We start from the raw sequence: 27,208 nt of genomic DNA on the forward strand, positions 1-27,208 counted from the left end.
TCCCATGCCTTTAGATATGCATCCATTTCTTTTAGGTTTTCGAATTTGGTAGCATATAGGTTTTTAAAGTATTCCCTTATAATGTTCTGTATCTTTCTGGTATCTATTGTGATGTTTCCCCTTTCATTTCTGATTTTGTGGATTTGGAGCTGCTCTTTCTTTCTTTTGTTTAACTGGACTAGTGGTCTGTCAATCTTGTTTATCTTTTCAAAGAACCAGCTCTTGGAATTGTTGATTCTTTGTATTGTTTTCTTTGTTTCGATTTCATTAATTTCTGCCCTGATTTTTGTTATTTCTTCTTGTCTGCTGGGTTTGGGTTTCATTTGTTGTTGCTTTTCAAGTGTGTTGAGTTGCAATGTTAAGTCATTTATTTGCGTTCTTTCCGATTTTTTGATGTAGGCATTTAGAGCTATAAACTTCCCTCTAAGGACCGTTCTCAGCATGTCCCAGTGGTTTTGCTGTGTTGTATTGTCCTTTTCATTTAGTTACAGAAATACTTTTATTTCTTTCTTAATTTCTCTTTTGACCCATTAATCATTTACGAGTGTGTTGTTTAATCTCCATATGTTCATGTGATTAGGGCTTCTTCCACTGTTGATTGTAAGATTTCTTGCTTGTGGTCTGATAGGATGCATGTAATTATTTCAATCTTTTTGTATTTGTTGAAGTTTTTTTTTTGTGCCCCAGTATATGGTCAATTTTGGAGAAGGTTCCATGGGATGCTGAGTAGAAAGTGTATACTTTGATGCTTGGGTGGAGTATTTGGTAGACGTCTGTTAAGTCCATTTGATATATGGTATTGTTTAATTCAGATGTCTCTCTGTTAACTCTCTGCCCTGTTGACCTATCTAATGGAGACAGTGGGGTATTGAAGTCCCCCTTTGATTATAATGAAGTGATTCTCTGTATTTCTTCTAATTACTTTTAATTTGAGATCTATTTTGTCAGATATTAGAACTGTAACTCTTGCTTTTTAGAGCCATTTGCTTGGAATATTTTTCCACCTTTCACCTTAAGGTGGTGCCTGTCATTGAAAGTAAGGTGAGTTTCTTGAAGACAACAAAAAGATGGGTTTTGTTTCTTAATCCATTCACCTAGTCCTTGTCTTTTTACTGGGGAGGTCAATCCATTAATATTTAAAGTTATTAGTGAAAGATGAGTATTGAATCCTGTCATTTTTATTTTTATTTACATCCTTGATATAGCTGTACTTTTCCACCATTATACCTTGATTGAATTTCTTTCTGTGACCCCTTTCTTCAGCTCTTTATATTGCTTCCAGAACTTTCTGAAGGGCTGGTTTTGTGGACCTGAATTCCTTCAGCCTCTTTATGTCATGGAAGATTTTTCTTTCTCCTTTGCCAAAATAGACATTTTGGCTGGGTATAGTAATCTGGGTTGGCATCTGTGGTCATTTAGAACTGGAATGCTTTGGTCCAGGCTCTTCTGGCTTTCATAGTTTGCACTGAAAAGTCAGCTGTAATCCTAATGGGCTTTCCTTTATATGTATGTGACTTGCTGTTTCTCGTTTGCAGCTTTCAGTATTGTCTCTTTTTCTTTTTGTATGTTTAGTGTTTTTACCATGATGTGCCATTGAGAGTTTCTTTTCTGGTCCTAGCTGTTTGTTGTTCTATATGCTTCTTGTATTTTATAGGCATGTCTTTCTTAATTTTGGGAAATTTTCTTCCCCGATTCTGTTGAAGATCTCATCCAAGCCATTATATTGGGATTCTTTTCCTTCCTGTATCCCTTTGATTCGTAAGTTTGGTCTTTTTATGGTGTCACACAATTCCTGCATATTCCATTCTTGTCATATCTTAAATTTTTCATAATCTTTGCTTGAGTGGTCCAGTTTGTCCACTTTATCTTCCAGTCTTGATATTCTGTTTTCCATTCATTCATCTTATTCGTGAGACTTTCTCCTGTCGTTTCTAATTGGCATACTGAGTGTTTCACTTCTTTCTTCATTTCAGCCTGAGTAGTCTTCAATATTTCTAGCCCTTTTCTAAATTCATTCAGAAGTTTATCCCTATCTTCCTTCAAATCTTTCTTGTTTGTGTGTTCTTTAAATTCATTGAATTCTTTTATTGTTTATAATTGTTCTTTTGAATTCCATGTCATGCATTATCTGTAGGGGGTTCTCATTGTACTCCTCTAGCGGATTATTGGTATTTGGTGGGGATATGTTATTTTGGTTTTTCATGTTATTATTTTTTCTCTGTGATTTTGACATGTGAATTTCTTTTGTGGCTTCTGAATGAATTTTGAGACTCAGGCCTTCAAGTTTAGGTCTGCTTCTTTTTGTGAACTTTATGTGTCTTTTGGTTTACTTTTGGGGCTTGAAACCTGGTTCCTCTAAGCTTCAGATTCTCTCTTTTGATTTTATATTGTGGCCAGATTGCTTTTGTCTACAGGAGTTCCCACAGAGGCCCAAGTCAGATGAGGATCAGATGCTCTCAGGCTTTCTCCTAAGATCTGGATCCCTTCAGGAAAGATTTTGTCCTCAGGAATTTGGTGGTTGCACTGGCCTGGGAGCAGGGCCCAGGAAAGGTGCTGGTCTAGGGTAGCTGGTGGGTGTACTACCCAGAGAGGCAAAGGGAGATGCAGGTGGGAAGAGGCCCCAAGGGTTCCTGGAGACTGCACTGAGGAACTGGGTTGGTCTGGATGCAAAGGATCAGGAAGAGGAAAGGTCAGCCCTGGCGTCCAGGAAAGAGGCTGGGGGATTGTGCAGCATAGGGAAGCAGAGGGAGGTGAGGGTGGGACCAGGCCCTGATGGCTCTTGGGGACCCCAGAAGGAACTGGGTTGGTCTGGATGCAAATGATCAGGAAGGAGTGGCGGTCGTGTCGTGTCCCCCCCTGCCCCCCCCACCCGACCCGCCTTGTCCAACACAAGGAGTGGGCCAGGTCCCAGGCTAGGAGGAGCAACGGGCGGGGCAAATGGGAGGGTGAGTGAGGCTGGGGTGTGACTGACTTACCCCAGAGAGAGGCCTGTGGGGTTGTGGAGGCCCAGGGAAGCAGAGGGAGGTCCAAATCTGCCATTTTTATTCCTTCCCCTGTTCTAGGAGTCCATGCAACCCATGATGAGGGGCTGAACTAAACAACTAGCATTAGAAATGGAAAGAACTTGGTATATTTGAAGATTTTAAATAGGATTTGAGAGTATGAGAAAAAGAAACAGTAGTGATGCTCTCCAAATGTCTAGGTTGGGCAGCTGGGCAGAGGTGATGTCCTTGGAGCGTGAAGAATACAAGAGGAAGAGGCCCATCAGTGATGGTGATGAGGATAGTTGGGTCGGAGAGGTGATGTCCTCATCACATTTGGAGCAATCTCTCATTCTGTTCTTTCTAGTGCGCCTTGTATGTAATCCCATCAGTTTACTTCAGAATGGCATTCAGAATCTGTCCATTTCTTATCATCCCACCCACTCCCACATTGAAGCTCCCTTGTTCTTCCATTTAGACGATGTAGTGGCCTCTCAACTGGTCTTTCTGTGTCTACCCTTGTCTTCCTAGAAGCCCACCCTCCAGACAGAGACCTTTAAGTGCATTTCAGAACAAGCCAGGCTTCTGGTGCTCAGTGACTTAACATCACAAAGCTGTGGCAGTGGCCCAAAATACCCTTCTCTGATCTGAGAGTTCTTTGCTTCTCTAAGTCATCTCTGTTACTTTCCCTCCTGGTTCATCTGACTTTGGCTACTGTCGTTTCTTGCTTTCCCCTGGCTTCTTTCTACCTGAGGGCCTTTTCCCCACTCATATTCATAGTCATACTTATATTCTCTCCCTGGAAGACCCACAAGGATTGAAGCTTTTTATTCTCTTTTGTACATTGCAGCAACTATCACATTGGCCAGATAATTGACAACACAGCATTATTCTTTAAAAATATTGTTTTAAACTTTATTATGTGTGTAAGTATTTTGCCTGCACATGTGCATGCAGTGCACATTGGAGGCCAGAAGAGGATGTCAGATTCCCTGGACCTGGAGTTACAGATGGTTGTGAGCTGTCATATGTGTGCTGGGAACTGAGCCCCAGTCCTCTGCAAGAGCAGCTAGTGTCTTAACCACTAAGCCATCTCTCCAGCCCCTCTTACTATTTTTCAAGACAAGATCACTCAGGCTGGCTAGGAACTCTCAAGGTAGGCCAGATTTTCCTCAAAATTGAGATCCTGCTGCATCATCTTCCCAGGTGTTGTAATTACAGGCGTGAGCCACCACATGAATTTTGTTTTCTCTTCTTGCAGTGCATTTCCACAAGTGCCTATCTGCTTGCTCCCTCACTCCTCATGTCTGTATTAAATTTCATCACCTAGAATGCTAGAAAGCTCTGCCTTGACCTTCCTGCTTGGAACTGTCTATACTGCTTTTCCAGCCTTTTCTCCATAGTATTATATCACATACTGTTTCTTTATTTTGCTCACTGTCTGCTTTCTGCTATTGCATTGGAAGATCTACAGGGCTTGGAGCTCTTTATTCTCTTTTGTTCATTGTAGTGACCATTACACAGGGTCAGATAATCGACAACACAAAACTTTACGGGATGATATACCCACATAAGACTTACTTTCAACTAGAGTAAACACAGAGACCCACACTTCCAGCAGAGCTTCTGTGGTCCTTTCAAGGCTCACAGGTTACTTGTTCTTAGATGATGAAATATTAGGATGCATGTGAGATACTTTGATGTGGGAAGACAACACATTAAGGTTTCAAGGTATTTTTTATAGCCTTACTGGTTAAATGAAAACATTTTTTTAGTTATCAATATAAGGGAACAAATATAGAATGCCTCCTGGGAAGTTTGGTCATTAAGTGCCCCTTAAGAATGACTAGTTAGGGGCTGGAGATATGGCTCTGTGGTTGAGAGCACCAGCTGTTTTTGTAGAGGACCCAGGTTTGGTTCCCACTACCCACAGTTCCAGGGGATCTGATGTCTTTTTCTGGCCTCTGTGGGCATTGCGTGACATGAGTGCACTTACATACATGCAGGCAATACATTTATACACATAAAATAAAAATAATAGAGTATTTTTAAAAAGAGTGACTAGTTAGTATATCTCAGCCCTTCTTAGCTAGAAGTCATTATCAGACTTCAGAGTATCCCTGGAGGTAAGTGAACTAGTACAAACCAGTGGGAAGTGAATTCTTTCCTTAATCTCTGTCACAGACAATGCTTGGTGCATAGCTGGTTAATGTTTGCTGAGGTGATAACTAAAATGAAGGAACTGAATGATTCATTTCATCTTTATCCATTTGGATCTCTAAATTCTTTGATACAAGTTTGGCCAGTATCAGTCCTTTTTAGAAATCATTCCAGGTCTTCTAGAGTTGTAGAGAGTCCCTTTTCACCATCAGAGAAATGTCAGTAAGAAGCTGCTTTTCCAATACTGGGTTTATTTCTCTTGGTTTATAAAAGGTTTCTCTACAGTTCTTCCCTTTTCCAGCAGACAAAGGGGTGAAACGTCATGTCATTTTTATGTGGCTGACTTCACTTTCCCTTAACAACTCATAATATTCTGTTTCCTTGAGGACTGTTGCTGAATCCATCCTTTGTTAGTCTTACTAGGTCTTTTCCATTCAAGGACATAGTCTATTCTTATTTCCTTAGTTACATTTTCTGCACTTTTAGTATCTTTCTCTTTTTCTGCTATCCCTGTGTTCAGAGTTTCCCATGAAGTATGATCCTTTATTTTCATGACCTAGGGTTACAGGTGTGCTGTTCTTAGAGCCTAACACTGTATAAATGAGGCACGGTGACACGTGCCTGTGATTCAAGTACTTGGGAAGTAGAGGCAAGAAGAACAGAAGTTCAAGGTCATCCTCTGTTATATAGTGAGTTTGAAGTCAGCCTGAATCCATGAGACTCTGCTTAAAAATAATTGGTTTTAAAGTTAATATTCTTTCTAAAAAATACATGTTAGAAAAATAAGAAAACATGTAAGAATAAATTTTTTAAAAAGTTATGTACAATATGTATTCCTTACATAACAGTCACTATTACTCCGTTTTTAGAACTAATAATAAATTATGAACATTTTTTTCAATTAGCTATATTAATTTGGCACAGTACACTGAGCCTTATTACATAAACTAATCATAATTTAAGTAATTCCTTGTAATGGGATATTAAGTTATTTCATATTTTTCATTATAAAGAATAGCTCTTAGAATTATTTAGTTCCTCAGACTCACATTCTGTATTCAAACTTATAGAAGTAATATTTCTGCATTAAAAGATATATAAATATTAATGACTTTTATCTGCTTATTTTTAAATGTATGCAAATGGCCTTTTCTGTTAGTTCTGTCTCTGCAATGTCCTCCTTTTCTCTTTTCTGTGGCTTGGTATGGAGAAGACTCCCTGAAGTATTAGTCCACCATCTTTCTCAGCACTTGGTCAATTTGATTTTAAAAGGCTAGAACTGGGGAGCTGGGGAGGTGGTTCAGTAGATAAAGTACTTGCCCCTCAAAGGGTGAGAAAAATGTAAGGACTGGAGTTTGGATCCCCAGCACCCACATAAATGCCAGGTGGGCATGACAACCCACCTGTGTTCCTAGTGCTTGAGTGGCAGAGACAGGAAATCTCCAAGGCAAGCTGCTGGCTGACTAGCAGAGTCAGCAAGCTCTGGGTTCTGGTGAGAAACTCCGCCTCAATATATTAGGTGGGAAGCGACAAGAAATACATCTGATGTCAACTCTGACCTCCACACATACTCTTGTGCATGTGTGCCTGAACACACGTGTGGTACACATGTCATACATATACACATGCACACCACACACATAAAGACACAAAAAGTGTTGCAGCTGGGTATAAGATCTTCCCAGATTGTAATTCTGCAATTAGTTTTCTTCTTTCACTTTCTCTGGTACAATAATATAATTAAGCATTTTATTTTCTCCTACCATGAAAATTTTTTATTTCAAATTAAATTCTTTTTAGAAATTCATATAGTAGATTGTTAATTAGACTATTAAAACTATCTTAATTAAAAGCATATCTATGGTATTATATTTCAATATTTCTGTGTAATTTTCTATTTTAGAATGTAACTAAAGACTGCACATGACCCCAAATAACTTTTTGTGATACAGCAAGAATTATCACTGTCTGACAAGGATAAACATTCTATAAAGAAGCTAACTAATTTTGTTGTGTTTATTTTTAAAGGTATTAATTAATCTTCGCAACCCAAATTATGAAAATGGTGATTCTCTTAGTTTTAGGACTCATTTGGGCTTAATCCAAGTTCCTCTGAAAGTAAAAGACATCCCTGAATTGGTAAGTATAAACTGTGAAGAATAAATTAACATACTTTAGAACATAGCCATTAGAAAAATGTTTTAGTACAGCATGTATCTAAAGTAATAAGGGTAATGGACTCATTAAGCAAATTACTGAAGTGACATCCTTTTCATTGCAAATATGTAAATAGAAAGAGCAAGTTGTTTTGTCTGTAGGAGTAAAAATGAGTTTGCAGGCCGTGGTGGAACACGCCTTTAATCCCAGCACTCGGGAGGCAGAGGCAGGTGGATCTCTGAGTTCAAGGACAGCCTGGTCTACATAGTGAGTTCCAGGACAGCTGGGGCTACAGGGAGACCCTGTCTCAAAAAGACCAAAAAAAAAAAAAAAATGAGTTTGCATTGACTTATAAATGTTTTTGCCTATTTCATGTTTTAATAAACAGCACACATTTATGAGGCAGTCTGTTGGGATTCAGGCGCCTGATGTGTGGCTGTAAAAATGATTGGAAAAAACTGTGAGCTTTATAAAGAAATATTTGGGAAAGCATATTTTATTTAGTTTAACTAACCTTCCTGGAGCCCATGACCTGGTAAGACTCTAAGGGAAACGCCTTTGCTCTGGGGTACATCATTAGGTGAGGAAGTTAGTTTTAATATGAACTGTGGGGAGATTTCCTGATGGTGGAGTTAAGATATTATCACTCCTTTGGTTACTCACCTCCAAACCGTAAAGGAGACGTAGAAATGTAGATGCCCCTGTTGAAACTCAAAATAATTTAGCTCTGAGCTTTCATGATAGAGAGCTCACGATGAATAACCTAAATGGGGAAGAAGGCGAACCCAAGTACATCTATCAGATGGGAAGAGTGAATGAGAAGTGTGCCAGTAATCACTTCAGTCTTTTAACTCCAAATCATTATCCTGTGCTCAGCCTTGCCTGGACAATCACTTTCCTTTTGTCAATTGTCCTGATGCTGGAGAGACGCTTCCACAGTACTAGCAGGAGGAAGTGTCTGTGTACAGGACAAGGGTACCAGTCCTCAGCAGCCCAGCTCCAGCCTGCTCCATTTGGCAAGATTTTTTATGGCCTTTGTTCTCCATCACAGTCTTGGCTGCCAGAAGGATGCTTTTCTGATTTTGTGCTTTCTTCTTTGTTTATGCTCCTTCAGCCCAGAACTGTGGTTGCTTTCTGCATTTCCTACTGCTGCTTTTCTCTCTTGACACTTCTGGTATGCTTTCTCTTTCCTAACTAGACTCTGATTGATGTAAGAGACAAAATTGTTTTCTTCATAGAACCTTGGAAAGGCTTAAGAATCAGAGACGTCATGGGTACCAGAATGTGATGGTGTTCCAACAGTTCAGAAATGGAGGTTGTGTACAAAACTGTATCAGGAGTTAGTCCTCAATTCTGAGTAGTCAGATGATCCTTCTTCATCTGTTGGAGCCCAAAGATCACTTCATCAGAGCTACAGAATTAGAATGGCTACTAACTCAGAGACCTTGGACATTATAATAGGAAGGCAGAAATAATTTAAAACAGGAATTAAGTGAAATCTATTAAATGAGACTGATAATACTGTCTCTGTTGCTGTGCTTTCCTACCCTCCACTAGCTCTAGAATGCCAGAAGAAAAGCTAACAGACATTTGGAGAACCCATACCCAAAGCACAGTTGACTGGCTACAAAATTGTCCAGCAGTGAAGCCCACTATACCCTAGTGCAGTCCTTGCTGACGGAGCTTCCAGTCAGCTTTTGATTTCCTTGTTTCCAAACTTGAGTAATGAACCTGGAATCCCTAGACATTTGAACTCTTCCAATTTAAAACCATGAGGCTATGAACTCAGAAAGGAAAACTAAAGCCAAAGGGGAGGGGGAGCAAGAAAGAGGAAGGGAGGGAAGAGAGAGAGGGGGAAAGAGGGAGATGGCTTATAGAATGACCACTAGTAAGTATGTAGACGTTCAAGGTTTGGATTTAGAGTCATACAAGAGTTAATAGGCCCTAACTTGGCACAAGGTTCACTTTAATTTATAGAATTAGACAAGGCAGAAGAAACAAAGGTATCCATCAGTATTCTAGCACCTTTATTAGGGAGACTATCACTGAGAGTCCTTACAGCCATCTGGGTGCTCCTTCTCAACCCCCACGAGGAACACACAGAAGTTGCAAAGACCATGGGCATAGCCTCCACATTTTTGCAAGATACCCCATAAGGCTGCTCAGACAACTATTTTCCAATAGATTGTAATTTTTACTTTTTTTGCAGGGCTAGTGGTTGAACCCAGGGGCTTCTGCAGGACAGGAAGCATTTAACGGGCACAGGCTGTCCTCTAACTTCCACATGCATGTGGTGTGCTGTGATACACACACACACACACAAACACACAAACACACACACATACACACACACACACACACAGAGAGAGAGAGAGAGAGAGAGAGAGAGAGAGAGAGGAAAAATACCACAAGTATAGATGATCCAACAGGCTTTACTACGTACAAATTTATATCGCATTGGGTCTTATTATTAGAGAACTTATTAGAGAAAGCTGTGAAAATGAAAAAAAGGTTTAAATATGGATAATACGGGAATGTTTAAGAATATATTTATAAATACAGGATGGCCTACCAGTGAATGATATTAATGTAGTTAAAATAACGTAACTCAATATGGATTTAATCAAGAACTCATATGTGATTATATTGGACTGATAGTGGAAGGAAAGAAAGTTTACAGGAACTAAAATCCCAATATAATCACATAAGAGCAATAGCATCTGAAACTTCTGAATTGATTTTTACTTATTTATTTTTATTTTTATGTGCATATTTTGCTTAAATGTTATATATGTGAACCATGTGCATGCAGTGCCTGCAGGCCAGAAGAGGACATTGGATCCCCTGAACTGGAGTTAACGAATGCTTGTCTCCCACCATGTGGGTGCTGGGAACCGAACTTGATTCCTCTGCAAGAGGAGCCAGTGCTCTTAACCACTGAGCCATCTCTCCAGCCCCCAACTTTTTAAAATTAAAATAGAGATATATGCTTGTTACTTAGAGGTAGGGAAATAAGTATTAGAAAAAAATACGAAAGTGATTATCCTGGTTGCGTGTGGGGGCCGACTGAGTTGGAGAGTAGCTGTAAGATAGGGACTGCTGTTTTGTGGTCCTTATTCTGTCTTTAACTGCTTTGTCTGTTGGCTTCATGGAGAAGCAGCGAATTACAGTTAGCTAATGACACTCCAAAGTCAACCAACCTGGTATCTTCTGGCTCTGCCACTTGATGTCCCTGTTACTTTGAGGAAGTTATTTGCATTCTTGGAGCTTTAGTTCCTTAACTGTAAACTAGAGTTAGTAACTTAGAGTGTTATAAGTTATGCCATATATACAAGCTGAATTGCATCTCTCCAAAACATATATTGATGCCCTAACTTCCAGTGAACCTGCAAGCATGACCCCATTTGAAAATAGGGTCTTTGCAGGTTAATTAAGGCAAGGTCTTATTTGAGTATAGAAATCCTGAAATCTGACTTTGCATTTCTGGATGGCATAGCCACCAGCTTCCTGGGGCCAGCTTCTTGCCTGGGTAAGTTTGGCCACATCCACTGTGCCTTGACTCTCCCAGACTCTTTCACCCTCCCTGATACCCTACTCCATCTCTCCTCCTAGTGTGGGCACTGGTCCATTTCTTTTCTTGACACCCAAGACCTCTGGACTGCCCTCTTGGCCCAGACTCCCCACTGCTTCCTGACCCTTTGCACACAGACCAACCCAATTCCTCGATCTAGTCCTCGGGAGCCCTCGGGGCTTGGCCCCTCCAATATAAAATTAAAAGAGAGAATCTGAAGACTAGACCCACCAGCTTTTCATGCCCAACAAGTAAACAGCAAAGGCGCATAAAGTTTACAAAAAGAAACGGACCTAAACTCAATAAAGGAAGGCTTGAGTCTCACACAAGAATCAGAAACTACAAAAGAAACCCACATGTCAAAGCCACAGCAAAAAAATAATAACATGAAAAACCCAAATAATATATCCCACCAAATACCAGCAGTCCCGTAGAGGAGTACAGTGAGAACCCCCTAGAGATAACACAGGACATGGAATTCAAAAGAATGATTATAAACATGATAAAAGAATTCATTGATATGAAGAACACAGAAACAAAGAAATGAAAGAACTGAAAGAAGATAGGGACAAACTTCTGAATGAATTCAGAAAACAGTTAGAAATATTGAAGAATACTCAGGCTGAAATGAAGAAAGAACTGAAACACTCAATAAGCCAGTTAGAAATGATAGGAAAAAGCTTCACCAAAAGGATGAAATAGAAAACAGAATATCAAGACTGGAAGACAAAGTGGACAAATTAGACTACTCAAGCAAAGATTATGAAAAATTTAAGAAAACACAAGAATGGAATATGCAGGAATTGTGTAACGCCATAAAAAGACCAAACTTACGCATCATAGGCATACAGGAAGGAGAAGAATCTCAAGATAATGGTATGGACCAGATCTTCAATAAGATTGTAGAAGAAAATTTCCCAAAATTAAAGAAACACATGCCCATATAAATACAAGAAGCATATAGAACACCAAATAGACAGTACCAGAAAAACTCTCCACGGCAAACCATAGTAAAAACACTAAATGTACAGAACAAAGAGAGAACACTGAAAGCTGAAAAAGAAATACAACAAATCACATATAAATGAAAACCCATCAGAATTTTACAGCTGACTTTTCAGTCCAAACTATGAAAGCCAGAAGAGCCTGGACTAAAGTATTCCCACTTCTAAGTGACCACAGATGCCAACCCAGATTACTTTACCCAGCCAAAATATCTATTACAGTCAAAGGAGAAAGAAAAATCTTCCATGACATAAATAGGCTGAAAGAATTCCTGTCCACAAAACCAGCCCTTCAGAAAGTTCTTGAAGCAATACAAAGCACTGAAGAAAGGAAACAACTATACCCAAGGAGTTACAGAAAGAAATTCAATGAAGGTATAACTGTGGAAAAGCACAGCTACATCAAGAATGTGAACAGAAATAAAAACGATAGACATCAATACACATCTTTCATTAATAACTTTAAATATCAATGAACTGATATCAATGAAGGGATTAAGAAACAAGACCCATCTTTTTGCTGTCTGCAAGAAACCCATCTCACTTTCAAGGACAGGCACTACCTTAAGGTGATAGGATGGAAAAAATATACCAAGTGAATAGTACTAAGAAAAAATCAGGTACTGCAGTTCTAATATCTGACAAAATAGACTTCAAACTAAAACTAATCAGAAGAGATAAAGAGGGCCACTTCATTCTGATCAAAGGAACAATTGACCAAGAAGATATTACAATCATGAACATATACCAAACTCTGGTGCACCCAATTACATAAAAAAAAATACTACAGGACTTTAAGACCCAAATTAACGCCAACTGATTAATAGTAGGGGAGTTCAATACCCCACTATCTCCATTAGATAGGTCAACAGGACAGAGAATTAACAGAGAGACATCTGAATTAAACAATACCATATATCAAATGGGCCTACCAGACATCCTCCAAATAGTCCACCCATGTACCAAAGAATATACTTTCTATCCAGCACCCCTTGGAACTTTCTCCAAAATCGACCATGTACTGAGGCACAAAACAAGCCTCAACAAATACAATAAGATTGAAATAATTCCATGCATTCTATCAGACCACAGTGCAATAAAGCTTAGAATTAACACTGGAAGAAACCCTAGTAACTACATAAACACATAGAGATTAAACAACACACTCCTGAATGATGAATGGGTCAAAGGAAAAATTAAGAAAGAAATAAAAGTATTCCTGGAACTAAATGAAAAGGATAATACAACACAACAAAACCTCTGGGACACGCTGAAAGCGGTTCTTAGAGGGAAGTTTATAGCTCTAAGTGCCTACATTAAAAATCAGACAGAACATAAATAAATGACTTAACATTGCAACTCAAAACACTTGAAAAGCAACAACAAATGAAACTCAAACCAAGCAAACAAGAAGAAATAACAAAAATCAGAGCAAAAATTAATGAAATAGAAACAAGGAAAACAATACAAAGAATCAACGAACCCAAGAACTGGTTCTTTGAAAAGATAAACAAGATTGACAGACCCCTAGCCCAGTTAACTAAAAGAAAGAAAGAGCACCAAAATCAGCAAAGAAAGAGCTCCAAATCAGCAAAATCAGAAATGAAAGGGGAAACATCACAACAGACACCAAAAAGATCCAGACCATTTGTTATAAGAGAATACTTTAAAAACTGATACATTACCAAATTTGAAAACCTCAAAGAAATGGATCAGTATCTAAAAGCATGGGAACCATGAAAACTAAACCAAGAAGAGATCAACAGCTTAAACAGACATACAACACATAAAGAACTTGAAACAAAATCTCCAGAATAAAATAAGCCCAGGAGCAGATGGATTTACAGCAGAATTCTACCAGACATTTAAAGAAGATGTATATATAATACTACTTAATTTATTTAAAAAGATTGAAATGGAGAAAGAACTTCCAAATTCCTTCTATGAAGCCAGCATCACTCTAATACCAAAGCCGGGTAAGGATACAACCAATAAAGAAAACTATAGACCTATATCCTTAATGAATACAGATGCAAACATTCTCAACAAAATGCTTGCAAACCGCATACAGACACACATCAAAAAGATCGTCCACCATGATCAAATTGGCTTTATTTCAGAGATGCATGGATGGTTCAATATACACAGGTCAGTAAATGTCATCAATTGTTGGATGCTCTCCAACAGGTACGGCACAGGGGGAGAGGCCAGGACCAGCCCGGGTTCCTCTCTTAGGGGCTGAGCAGGATGGTGAGTATTGGCGACTCAAAAACCACACCGAGTCGGAGTCTTGTCGAGGCAGGAACTCACTTTATTGTGTCAGGCATTAACTTATATAGTTTAAGCAAAGGGGGTGTGGAAAAGGGGGTGGGTATAGGAATGTGTCATCTGGGACGAAGACTGTGGGCCACTGGGAATTTACCACGCCAGTTGTTACTGGGCAGAGGCAATCTTAGATAAGGCTCTGCTGAGTCACCTCCACACGGAAGTGACAGGCCGGAGACAGGTCGCTAAACTTTAGCCTAGCTTATGAAATTACAATAGGCCTCATCATAAGTTGTGCCACAATTACGAGGGTCCCGGAGACCCAACAATCAATCATATAAATGGATTCAAAGACAAGAACCACATGGTTATCTCAATAGATGCAGGGAAGGCCTATGACAAAATTCAACATGCATCTATGTTCAAAGTCCTAGAGGGAATTGGCCTAGAGGGAATATACCTCAACATAATTAAAGCCGTGTACAACAAACCCACAGCCAACATCATTCTAAATGGAGAAAAACTGGAAGCATTCCCATTGAAATCAGGAACCAGCCAAGGCTGTCTACTATCACCACTCCTTTTTAACATAGTGCTTGAAACTCTTGCAAGAGCAATAAGACAAGAGAAGAAAATTAAACGAGTAATAATTGGAAAATAAGAGATCACATAATCCCATTTTTCAGACGATATGACATATCTAAGAGACATTAAAAATTCCACCAGAAAACTCCTAGAAATGATTAATACTTTTAGTAAAGTGGCAGTGTACATAATTAATCTACAAAAGTCCACAGCCTTTCTATATACCAATAACAAGCAATCAGAGAAGGAGTACATGGAAACCACTCCCTTTCACAGTAGCCTCAAAAAAAAAAAAAAAAAAATCTCCGAATAAATCTGACCAAAGACATTAAAGACCTCTACAATGAAAATTTTAAATCTTTAAAGAAAGAGATTGAGGAAGACATCAGAAGATGGAAGGACCTCCCATGCTCATGGATTAGAAGAATTAATATTGTGAAAATGGCCATTTATAGATTGAATTCAACGCCAATCAAAATCTCCATGATATTCTTCACAGAATTGGAAAAAAACCATCCTAAGATTCAGATGGAAGCACAAAAGACCTAGGATAGCCAAAGCAACCCAGAACACTAAGAGCAATGTTGGGGGGGAGTACAATACCAGATTTTAAACTTCACTACAGAGTTATAAAAACAACATGGTACTGACACAAAAATAGACCCATAGATCAGTGAAACAAAATTGAAGACCCAACTATGAGTACATGCAATTTCAGCCACCTGATATTTGACAAAGGGGCCAAGAACATTCACTGGAGGAAAGACAGCATGTTCAGCAAATGGTGCTGGCAAAACTGGATCTTCACCTGTAGAAGAATGAAACTAAACCCCTATCTTTCACCTTGCACAAAAATCAATTCCAAATGAAACAAAGTCCTCAATGTGAAGCATGAAAATCTGAAACTGTTAGAAGAACACATTGGAAATGACCTGCAAGATATAGGTGTAGGAAAAATTTTCTAAACTGGACATCAGTTGATCAAGAAACAAGGTCAAGAATCAACAAATGGGACCTCATTAAACTAAAAAGCTTCTGTACATCAAAAGAAGCAACCAAGGAAATGAAGAGAAAACCCACAGAATGGGAGAAAATCTTCACCAGTGACACATCTGACAGAGGTTTAACATTCAGAATATATAACGAACTCAAAAAAACAAAGAATCAAGAAAAGAAGTAACCCAATTAAAGATGGGCTTGGGAACTGAACAGAGAGCTCTCAAAAGAAGAAATAAAGGTGGCTAAGAAGCATTTTAAAAGGTGTTCAATATCTTTAGTAATTAGGGAATTGCAAATTAAAACCGCTTTAAAATTTCATCTTAACCCAGTCAGACTGGCTAAGATCAAGAGAACAAATGATACCAAATGTTGGAGAAGATGTGGGAAAAGGGGAACACTCATCCACTGCTGGTGAGATTGCAAACTTGGTTAACCCTTATGAAAAGCAGTGTGGAGAACTCTTAAAAATCTACAGATGAACCTACCATTTGACCAGTTATACCACTCCTTGGCATATACCCAAGGAGCTCATCCTATTGCAGAGATACTTGTACATCCATGTTTGTTGCCACTCTTTTCATAATAGCTAAGAGATAGAAGCAACCTAAATGTCCCTCAACTGACGAGTGGATAATGAAAATGTGGGTGATTTATACGATGGGGTTCTTAGCAGTAAAGGAAGATGAAATCATGAAATTTGCAGGTGAATGGATGGAACTAGAAACTATTATACTAAGTGAAGTAACACAGACTGAGAAAAACAAATGATATATGTTCTCCCTCATATGTGGCTCCTAGCACCAAATCCTTATAAGTGAGTGTGTATCCAGACAAAACTACAGGAGCAAGGATAATGAAAAGGAACCAGGGAGGTAAAGGAAAAGAAAGAACCTGAAAGAGTGGAACAGTAGGAAACAGGTGTTAATAAGGGAAATATGGGGGTAAATGGGGTTATTTTAATGGGAGGGAGGTGTATACAAGGACCTAGGGGATAAAGGGATAGAAGGAGCTCAATAGAGGTGGGACCATAGGAGAAGGATATTATTAAGGGAGAAATGGGAAAATGGGGAAGCCGTGGTGGAAGGGTTAGACAATAAGAAAGATAAATTATGCCTAGCTAGTTAAAAAAAAAAAAAACCAGAGGGAACCATATTATTCCAACACCCTACTGACAAATTACACATACGACTAACTCGAGGAACATTGTATATGTCTAGTCAAGGTTTATCTTAAATGTTTGGTTTTTGCCCAAGCTTTATTTACATAGCATGTGGTAATTAAAAGTACCAGACTGGTGGAACTAACCTTATTGGATGTTTAACAGCCATACTTTGAGGCCTATACTAATCTGGTCAGAGGGACTCGAAGGACAGTTTCTGCTCCTTGCCCTCCAATGTTGATTAATTTCCAGAGGACTGTGGAGCATCTCTCAAAAAGTCCTTGAACTGTGGTGAGTCACCTGTCCCCTTGATTAAAAGGGCTGTGAAGACCCCACCAGATGGACTTAAGCCAGTGTCCAGTCTACAAAGAAGAGGGTCAACAAAGAGGAAACATTTCCTCCATGCTGCCAAGTAAAGCCAGCCACAGTCGAGGAGGACCTTTGACTTATCTTCACATAGGCAGAACTGGTAAAAGAAAGGAGCCAGGGGCTCCTCCCAAGCCCATGTGACTCCTGAGGAACAGATCCTCAAACGACTTTAAGAGTGAAAATAAAATTGTTTATCTGGGCCCACTCTATGGTCTGAAACCACCCAAAAGGAAACTATAACCAAAGATTAAAGGGGTCAGTATAATTTTGTAAGTGTTCATGTGTATAGCTAAGGGCTACATAATGAAAAACAATGCCAGAGAGGAGATACCTTCCTTTGAGTTGTTGGCCAGGTTGGCCCAAAATGCTCCCAGACAGTAACTCAGCATAGAACTTGGAAAATGAACAGCCCAATCTTTTCTAAAAGGATGTTGGCAACCGATTGCTGCTAGATGAGGAAGAGCTGATCTTCCTAAAACAAGGAACTCTAAATAGGCTGACTAGACTAGGCAGATGGACTAGCCCTTGGAACAGCTGGGGGCATGGATAAGACAGTGGACAGTAACAGGGATGATAGAGTATATGGCCTCCAATTGTGGGGAGACTATGGGAGGGTGCCATTTGGGATGCAGGTATAAAGATGAATAAGATAGTTTGGGATGTTCTGTATGAAATACACACAAAAAAATCAATCAATAAAAAAATGTGTTATATTTGAGAAAGAAGCATAAAAATTCATCTCATGTTAATTAGTAGATATGAAAAACATTACCATTGAAATCTACCTGATGACTTTTTATCCATGCTTAGGTGCCAAGGATCTCAGAGAGTAACTGATTGTGACTAGTAGTAATCAGATATATAGAGATTAGAGATGTATGTGCAACCATCTAAGTGTTAGTTGCATTAAAAATAAGATTATCTGTATGAAACAGTGTATTTTAAAAGTAAATGGAGATCTTTTTTAAAGGCTAAAACCTCATTCAATTTCATGTCTTATAGGGTTTATACTGAGTACAATAATGTATAACTGTATCAATTCAACACTGAACCTAAATATTTACGGCCAATATTGAAAGAGATGCATCTTTGCTCTGGAAGCTGTTATTGACTATGTCAATGCTGTTATAATGAAATGCTTCTACTAATTATGTGGTTATTAAATAAATTTTAAAGAAAAGAATTCCTGAAATCTAATCTGAGTGGGATCGTAAAAGACTAGGAAAAGGACACTGACACACAAGGACAATGGCATATGAAGATGGGATCAGAGACTGTAGTGATAAGTCTGCAAGCCAATGGACACCAGTATTGTATTGTTGGCAGCACCAGAGGCCAAGAAAAAGGGACAGAAGCCTCCTTTAAAGGTTTCAGGGAAGATGAGCTAATGCCTTGATTTGGGGCTTCCAGACTCCAGAACTGAGAATATGTTCTATTTTTTAAAGCACCCCTGTTTATGATACTTTATTTGTGGCAGCCCTATGAAACTAGTATATAATAATCTACTAGTATGTAGGTAGTGATTGGTGGTTGGAGCTACAATTGTGATAAAAACTAATTTTTAGAAAGTTAGTTTCAAGAACTGAAGTGCTATTGGAGTTTTATATAAGTTGAAGTGTTGTACGGAAGGGGAACTAGTAGGTTCTTTCCTGGAAACGATGAAACGTCTTCTCAGAGGCATGCCCACTTGAACTAGACACCGAAGCAGAGGAAGATAATTTAGGGGGTGTTCAGCATGTGTGTGAGTAGTTCTAAAGTGTCTTCTGTTTGAATGAACTTTAAGCTGATGTGAATGCTTTTTTAGCCATTGACAAACCAAAAGCCTATGGCTAATTTTCTTTTTTCTTTATTCTTGATAATTTCATGCAGACATACAAATAAAAATGATAATATCTACCCCTATATTTCCCTCACCCCCATATCTCCTCCAACTCATCTTCTTCCTAACTTCATGTCTTATTTTTTGATAACCCACTAAGACCAGTTGGTGTTGTCCATATGGGCATGGATGTGGGTCCATCCACTGGTGTGTGGGAAACTTACCAGTGGCCACATCCTCCAAAAAGAATAACTCTCCCTCCCCCAGCAACCATCCACTGCCAATAGCTAGTCAGTAAGGAGTGGGGCCTGCAGATCATCTACCCCTTCCAGCTATGCTGGAATTTTGGCTGGCCTGATCCTATGTAGGTAACCACATGCTGTGAGTTCATGAATGTGGTAGCCATGCCATTTCAGAGGACAGCATTTCACAGCACTCCTCCCCAACCCCTGGCTCTTAACTTCTGCTTGCTCTTTCAAGATGTCCCCTGAGCCTTGGTGGTGGAGAGTGGGGGTTTTATATAGATGTCTGTCTAGAGTTGAGCACTGAGTATCTTATTCTCAGTCCTTTGACCAGTTATGCATCTATCTACTGCTGTCCATTGCAAAAAGAAGATTCTCTGACCAAAGCTGAGAGTGTCCCGGGTCTATAGGTATAAACATAAATTCATATAAAATAATTTGAAAGCATCACCATTTTATCAAAATAATAATGGCAGCTTCTACCCTAGGGCCTATGACCTCCTCATACATGGGCTTTTGATCAAGATTACAAATTCAATCAGAAAAAAAACAATTCATAAGAGTCATGCCCCTATTGCCCAGTGGGCACATTTTGCCCAGCAGGATGATATTGCTGCATAAACTGAGATGTATTAAGTCCAAAGTGAGGTTGTAACCCTAACAGTGCCACAGAGGCCATCAGAACAAGAGATCTATAGTGTGGTTCGGGTTTGCTGATCTTCTCCTGGGTCAGTACTTGATAAGTACCAGGGAGTGCAGCACTAAGAAACAGTCCTCAGGGGCTGGAGAGATGGCTCAGCAGTTAAGAGCACTGACTGCTCTTGCAGACCTGGGTTTGATTCCCAGCACCCACATGGTGGCTATGAACCATCCTTAACTCCAGTTCCAGGGGAATCCGAAGCCCTCTTCTGACCTCCGCAGCACTGTACAACATGGGTACACTCACATACATGCAGGCAATACTCATACACATAAAATAAAAATAATAAATAAAATATTAAAAAAAGAAACAGTCCTCATCTTCACAGAACTGCAGGCTAGTGGGGAGGCAGACAATGAGAGGATAACTTTAATAAGGCATTCACGTGTGCTTAGGATGGTGTTTAAAAGGGATGCTCTGTGCACACTGACAATACCTGTGTCCTCCCAGAATATCAAAGAAGGTTTCTGAGGAGGCATGCTACCTGTGAGGGAATCTGAGAGCAGACCTCAGGTTTGCTCATTTTGAATGAAAACTAGTCCAGAGCAGTGTAGAAAGTGATGTTCAGAATTCTGCCTATTCCCAACAGGAGTACAACTGTCCATGTTGACTGCAGAGCCTGATTGAAATGTTTATTGGCCCTAGATTTGCTTTGACCCCACTCCTGGTACCAATTACTGTATTAGTCACTTTTCTGTTGCTGTGATAGAAACACTGACCCAAGCAATTTATAGAAGGAAGAGTTTATTTGAGCTTACAGTTCCAGGGGAATTATAGTCCGTCGTGTCAGGGAGGCATGGTGGCTGGAGGTGGCTGGAGCAGGAGCAGCAGAAGTGAAGCTCTCACATCATCACACAGGCACAGGAAGCAAGAGGGTGACTGGAGATCTGGCAAGGCTTAAGAACTCTCTAAGCCCACCCCCAGTGATGTGCTTCCTCCAGGATAGCCATACCTTCTAAAACCTCCCAAAACAGCACCATCATCTGGGGACAAAATGTCTAAACAGTTGGGGCCTATGGGGGACATTTTCATTCAAACCACCACATTCCACCCCCTGGCCCCCATAGGCTCGTGATTATATAAAATGCAAAATGCATTTAGTCCAACTTTTAAAAGTCCCCATAGTCATTATCAGTCTCAATACTATTCAAAAGTCCACAGCCCAAAGTGGACTCAGGTATCTTAACTGTAAGCCTCTATAAAACCAAGACAAATTATATACTCCCAACACACAGTGGAACCAAATACACATTACCATTCCAAATGGGAGGAATGGAGGCATAGTAAGGAAATATCAGACCAAAACAAGACCGAAAACCAGCAGGGCAAACACCAAATCCAGTAGCTCCATGTCCAACTTCTGGGACTTTACTTCCAAAGGGCTTAGATGGCTCAGCCTCTCTTGCGGTGCTGTGTGCAACACACATCTCTCTCTTGTGCTGGTACCACTCCCTGTATGCAGGTCTTCTTGGCAGATGCCTCACAGCTTTGGCATCACAAACTTCTTGGGGTCTCCATTGCCAGCCAGGCTTTGCCTTCACAGCTTGGGAATCCCTGCTTCAAGCTGCCTGGCCTCCTAGCCTCTCTAAAACCTCGGAGGAAGAATTGATGACCCCTTCACTCTTCCATCTTTCATGCCTCTAAAGCCAGCACCAGATGAAGGACACTGCCAAGATTGACTGCAAGTTTGGGGTGGACTCCAGCCTGCTTTATCCATTTTAGAAGCTTTTCTCTTCCATGGCCCCTTCAGCGTTTTCCTTTCACAAGTTGGAGGCTTAACTGTATGTGGTCTTGCCCTGGAGGCACTCTCTCCATTGTTTAAATTTGAATCTCTAGGCACCCCCTTAATCGCTTTAATCTCCTTAATCACTTTAATCTCTTTATGAGTCACATGCCAAGGCTCCAACATTTATCTTCTTAGTGCTCTTTTTCATTCCAAACTGTATTTCTTTCTGCCCTATTTGCTCTCTTTCACTGTAGATCTGCATAGTATTCACCATTAATAGCCGTGCCACCATTTCTACATTAGGCTGTCTTGAAGTTTCTTCCACCAAAGAAATTAGTCCATGGCTTTTCAATTTAGCCTCAAGCAAGCTTTTTGGCTGTGGGCAGACTCCAGCCAGACTCTTTGCTAAAATATCCCAATTGCTGCTTAAGTCCTTATTTCCCTCTGGAACTACATTGCTCTCAGCACTTCTTCCAGGCGCCTACTAGAATGGGCTGCTTACTGCAATCAGCTGCTTTTCTAGCTCAACCTTCCAAAGTCTTGCACTTTTCTTCAAAACCCTACATGGTCAGGTTCTATACAGCCAACAGCCCACTCTCTGGTGCCAATTACTGTAGTATGCAGATCAGTGTTAATCATTAGCAATCTAATGATTCAATTAAAGAAGAGTTTTGTAAAAGAAATGGAAGACAGTGGTTAAAGGGACGACTCACACCAACCTTTTACTCCTTAAGTCATTAAAAATCAGTAACATGAGCCGTGCTTTAAAATGTAAAATCAATTTTAGCTAAAAATCAAAATGTAATGGCAGACATTTAAAATCAATACTAAAATGAGATGCATGTATGTGTGATAGGCTCAACATCTGTTTCTGAAGGATACTGATAAATCATTAATCTACCTAATATCAGATAATTAGGAAAAATTAAAACTAATTCCATCTTTAAAGGGGGAGGGAAATGTAGTTTAGCAATTAAAATAGTTAAAAACACCAAAGCAACTAAAATAGAAATAGTTAATTACTCATGGAATAAAAACTGTGACTAATATGGGCTTTTTTATGCATACAAAATACTAGACAGACACAATTACCGCACATGGACATTATCAGAAAGTTGAGGAGGTCTGATGAATAAATCTAACATCCTTATTTTAGCTGAGCATTTAATAGTCCAATTTTGTTGACAAATAATCTTCTTTTGCGTATTTGCAGTGTTTGACTTTTTTAGCATTCAAATAAGGTATCATTTCATATAAAGCACAGGAGTTTATGTTGGTAATTTTGGACAATGATGTTAGAAGATAAAACTGATAAGTGTTACTTACGATGTGAGGGAGTGACTGTGTGTGACTGAGATGGTATGTGCGTGACTCTGTGTGACTGTGTATGATTCTGTGTATTCTGCTGAGATGGTGTGTGTGTAACTCTGTGATTATGTGCGTGACTGTGTATATGACCATGTGTGATTTTGTATTATGTGTGTATGTGACTATGTGTGTATGACTCTATGTGTATGTAACTCTGTATGTGTGTGTGACTATGTGTGTGATTTTGTGGATGCGTGCGACTGTGTTTGACTCTGTGTGTATGACTGTGTATGAGTGATTCTGTGTGACTCTGTATGTGTGACTCTGTGTATGTATGTGACTGTGTGTGACTCTGTGTGTGTCAGTGACTGTTTGAGACTCTGTAAGTGTGTGCAAGTGCTTACTCAGAAAAAGTTTGAGCATTAATATTTCTTTACTAGGAAGGATAAGTATCATTTCTTACTTTGCTGATTAGTGTGTTAGAGGAAAAGACAAAATTAAGAGCAAGATTTGAAAAATATTTTTCTAAGGAAAACCATATGAGCATTCACAGTGGCCAAGATGTTCTAAGTAAAAAAAAGTAGATGAAAGAAAAATATTATCAGAGGTCCTGCATTTGAAAAAAATACTGTATATTTACATTTTTCTCATTATGTCTACCAATATTTCCTAAGTGATCATGTCTTTTCTGTTCATGTTTATTTCACATAACCATGTTAAACGATACACATAAATATGCACCTTACCTGAGCAAACAATTGAAGTCGTTCTGCTCCTTAATCTTAGTGGATCTGTTCTGTTTAGAATCTAATTCTGACCTTTTCGTTTTTAGATATTTTAATGAAACAGATTTATTTTACACTGTGATTTTTATTTAAGTTGATATTTAGATAAAAATATTTTCACATGAGCAAAGTCTGAGATGTATGTTAATTCTTCATATGTTATTTTTCAGAAAGAATGCTTTGTAGAACTTGGCTTAAATACGGGACAACTGGGTATAGATGATTCTACGCAAGTGCCTCCTGGTTAGTCTTTCCCAAATGGCATATAATTAGTGATAACTGGTAACTTGTAAGTACATAGATCATCTGTATGCAGATTAATGAATTACAGCATGAACACATTTGTGCAGCATCCAACCCACTCAGAAACAGAATTGTTATAGATAGAAGCCCCTTAGGCACAATTATAGACCCCAAGTAACAGACTTGAAGCGTCATAGGTTCACATGGCCTTTTTTGGGTTATTTAGTGCATACACTTGTATCTTGTTTCTTCAATTTAATGTTGTTTGTAAGCTTTGTAATGTTATGTAGAATTATAAATTGTTTGTTTTCATTTTTGTATTATGGTCATTGTATGTAAATACCATTGCGTATCTTGTGTGTTGTTGATGGTCATTTGGTGTCATCAGTAGACCTGCTGTGAATGTTCTGTCATAGGTTTTAGGTGTATATATGTACACATTAGGGCACATCCCTGACAGTGAACTGGCAGCTATCATATGATATGCATGTGAACATTGTTAATAGATATTGCTAGTTTTCCAAAGTTATTGTACCAGTTTACACTCTCACCAACTTTGTATGAGAAGTCCATTTGCTCTGTGTTTTTTGCATCTAAAATTACCTGTCTTTTTCATTTTCACCATTGTGCTGGTCATGCATGGTGTAATGGTTCTGTTTTTCTCTGATGACTAATGTGGTCAGGTAGCTTTTCCTATTTATTGTTCTTTGTAAGTTGCCTTTTTTTGTTTGTGTGTGAAAACCTTTCAAGCCCTTTGCTTACATGAACCCAGCTGTTCTCTGCTTAATTCTCTACAGACTTCTTTATGTACTCTGGATACCTCTGCCAGATGTACACATTACAGATTACATGCTTCCCTTCCATGTCTGAACTTTTCACTCTCTTAATGATGTTCTCTTCCTTTTTTTTTTCTTGGTGGACAGAGGTTTATTTTAATATGCTATAGCTAATAAATCTATTTCCTCTATGACTGATACTTTAAAAAAAAGCAGTGCTTCCAGTGAAATATTTTAAAACAGCACTTGTATAGTGGACATTTTACCTACAAAGACAAAGTTATTAGATGTACTTTAGTCATAAATTGGAGTAGAAATGGAACTTTATACATGAAGTCATATTCACCTATAAGTCCAGCTCCAAGGAATTTAATGTCCTCTTCTGGTCTCTGTGGGCACCCACACACATATGTGCACAGACACACAGAAGAACATGCACATAAATAAAATTAAAAGAAATTTTAATAACTATCATTTCAAGAAAATAATTCTTTGAATTTCGTGTCTGCTTCTGCATATTTGTGTCTGAGTATATGTGCATATGTGTGCAGATGCCCATAGAGGCCAGAAGAAGGCGATGGATCACTTGCAGCTGCAGTTACAGTTGAATGTGAGCCACCCAGTGTGGGTGCTGGGATCCAAACCAGTCCTCGTGATTGACCACCAAGCACTCTTAACCACGAACCCATCTCTCCAGCCCCTGAAATGATATTTTAAAACAATTTCTTCTTTGAATTTTTTTTCTGAATCTACAGAAATATTTTTTATTAGAAGGATGTGTTCTGTCTTAAGAAAAATTAATTTGTCAATTTTTGCTCTCTAATTAAATGCATGAACTCACTTTTAAACAATTTAGGAAAAAGATTTTTCTACATGCAGTAAACATATGGTTTTCAGAGCCAACATGGCAGTGCATGCCTGCAAACCCAGCACTTAGAAGCCTGAGTAGAAGACTGTGGGTTTGAGACCAGTCCAGGCTACACAGTGAGATCAGGAGCAGCCCAGGCACTGAGACCCTGTCTCAAAAAAATTCTTATGCTGTTTCATAAGAATCAGTACCAGGAAAAAATACTTCTTATTCTAAGTGTGGTTGATAATATTTGTGTCCAATAATTTTATTTTCTTTTAATATTTTTAGAACTTTTTGAAAATGAACATGTGCGTATTGGACAAAAAGGTAAGTTTGTCAGATTTATTATAATTTATGAAGAACAAGGAAGCTCTAGTTGAGCTCCTCTGTGAAATAGCCACCATTGAAATATATTCTCTGTAAAGCTAGAACACTATGGGGGAGTAATATTTAGCTGTGTAGGTAATCTAATGCAAATCTTTATTTAGAAGGGAAATGCAGCATTTTAGCTTCAGTAAATGTCAGTCTTAACTGCAGCATGGGCTGGAGAGATGGCTCAGTGGTTAAGAACACTGGTTGTTCTTGCAGAAGACCAGGGTTCAAATCCCAGCACACACATGGTGGCTAATAACTGTCTGTAACTCCAGTCCCAGGGGATCCGACAGCCTCTTCTGACCTCCACGGGTATTGCATGACACGGGTGCACCTACCTACATGCAGGCAATACACTCATACACATAAAATTAAAAAAAAATAATTAAAAAAAAAAAGCATGCACCCAACTCACTGAAGAGGAACCATGGACACATTCTTCAGTGATGTTAGGTTCACACTCAGCAGGAGAATTTCATTTCACAATGAAAGAGGCAGATTCTTTGATGTGCCCACACATCTCTCATTAGCATTAATGAGAGTATGCTCCTGCACCAGGGAGAGAAGGTGGCTGTTAACAGTCCTGCTGGCTTTTCACAATGAAAAGGCTTAATAAGTGGAGCAGGTCTCCATATCCTGGGAAATTATTTCCCCATCTTCTGGAGGCTCTTTCTCTTGCTTCTATAAGTCCTTTTTTTGTCTTTGAGTTTAAAAAATAGCATAAAAAAGGCTTTGTGTCAGAGTGAACCTTCTGTGACAATTGCTGTCATGTACCAATCTCTCTTGTTCAGTTTATCACAGTTATGCTTATTTAAAAAACCTCATTTGCATGATTGGACTCTTTCTTTAAATACAGTTTCAGATTAAAGATATGTTCTCTTTTTAGCTTATATTATCTCTTTATTTTTCTTGATCATGTCATTTTCAGTTAGTACAAGAAAATTTCCCCCTTTTAAGAGGAAGGGCATTCATGGTGCTGTTAATGAGCATCAGCTATATAGTGTGTCTCATTTTTGTCTGTTTTGTGGACTTTCATTTTCAGGATAAAAAGCTTGCATTTTCATTAAAGCAAAATGATAGTATACTGATTTTTTATATGAATACTTAAGGATAATTTCTTGAAGGTTTATTAGGCTT

General features: G+C 38.9%; 1 protein-coding gene across 3 annotated transcripts in view; it reads left to right on the forward strand.

Annotated features, from left to right (window-relative positions):
• Tbc1d19 (TBC1 domain family member 19) overlaps positions 1-27,208 on the forward strand; it is a 188,036-nt gene that overhangs the window by 62,600 nt on the left and 98,228 nt on the right. For all 3 annotated transcript variants that reach the window (XM_008837347.2, XM_029565543.1, XM_029565544.1), the window contains 3 exons: positions 7,170-7,280; positions 24,001-24,073; positions 25,988-26,026. In XM_008837347.2, coding sequence (XP_008835569.1) covers positions 7,170-7,280; positions 24,001-24,073; positions 25,988-26,026 — 223 coding nt within the window. The remainder of the gene's footprint in view (positions 1-7,169; positions 7,281-24,000; positions 24,074-25,987; positions 26,027-27,208) is intronic.

The sequence above is a fragment of the Nannospalax galili genome, unplaced genomic scaffold (assembly GCF_000622305.1).
Source record: "Nannospalax galili isolate Female #2095 unplaced genomic scaffold, S.galili_v1.0 scaffold777, whole genome shotgun sequence".
NCBI lineage: Eukaryota > Metazoa > Chordata > Mammalia > Rodentia > Spalacidae > Nannospalax > Nannospalax galili.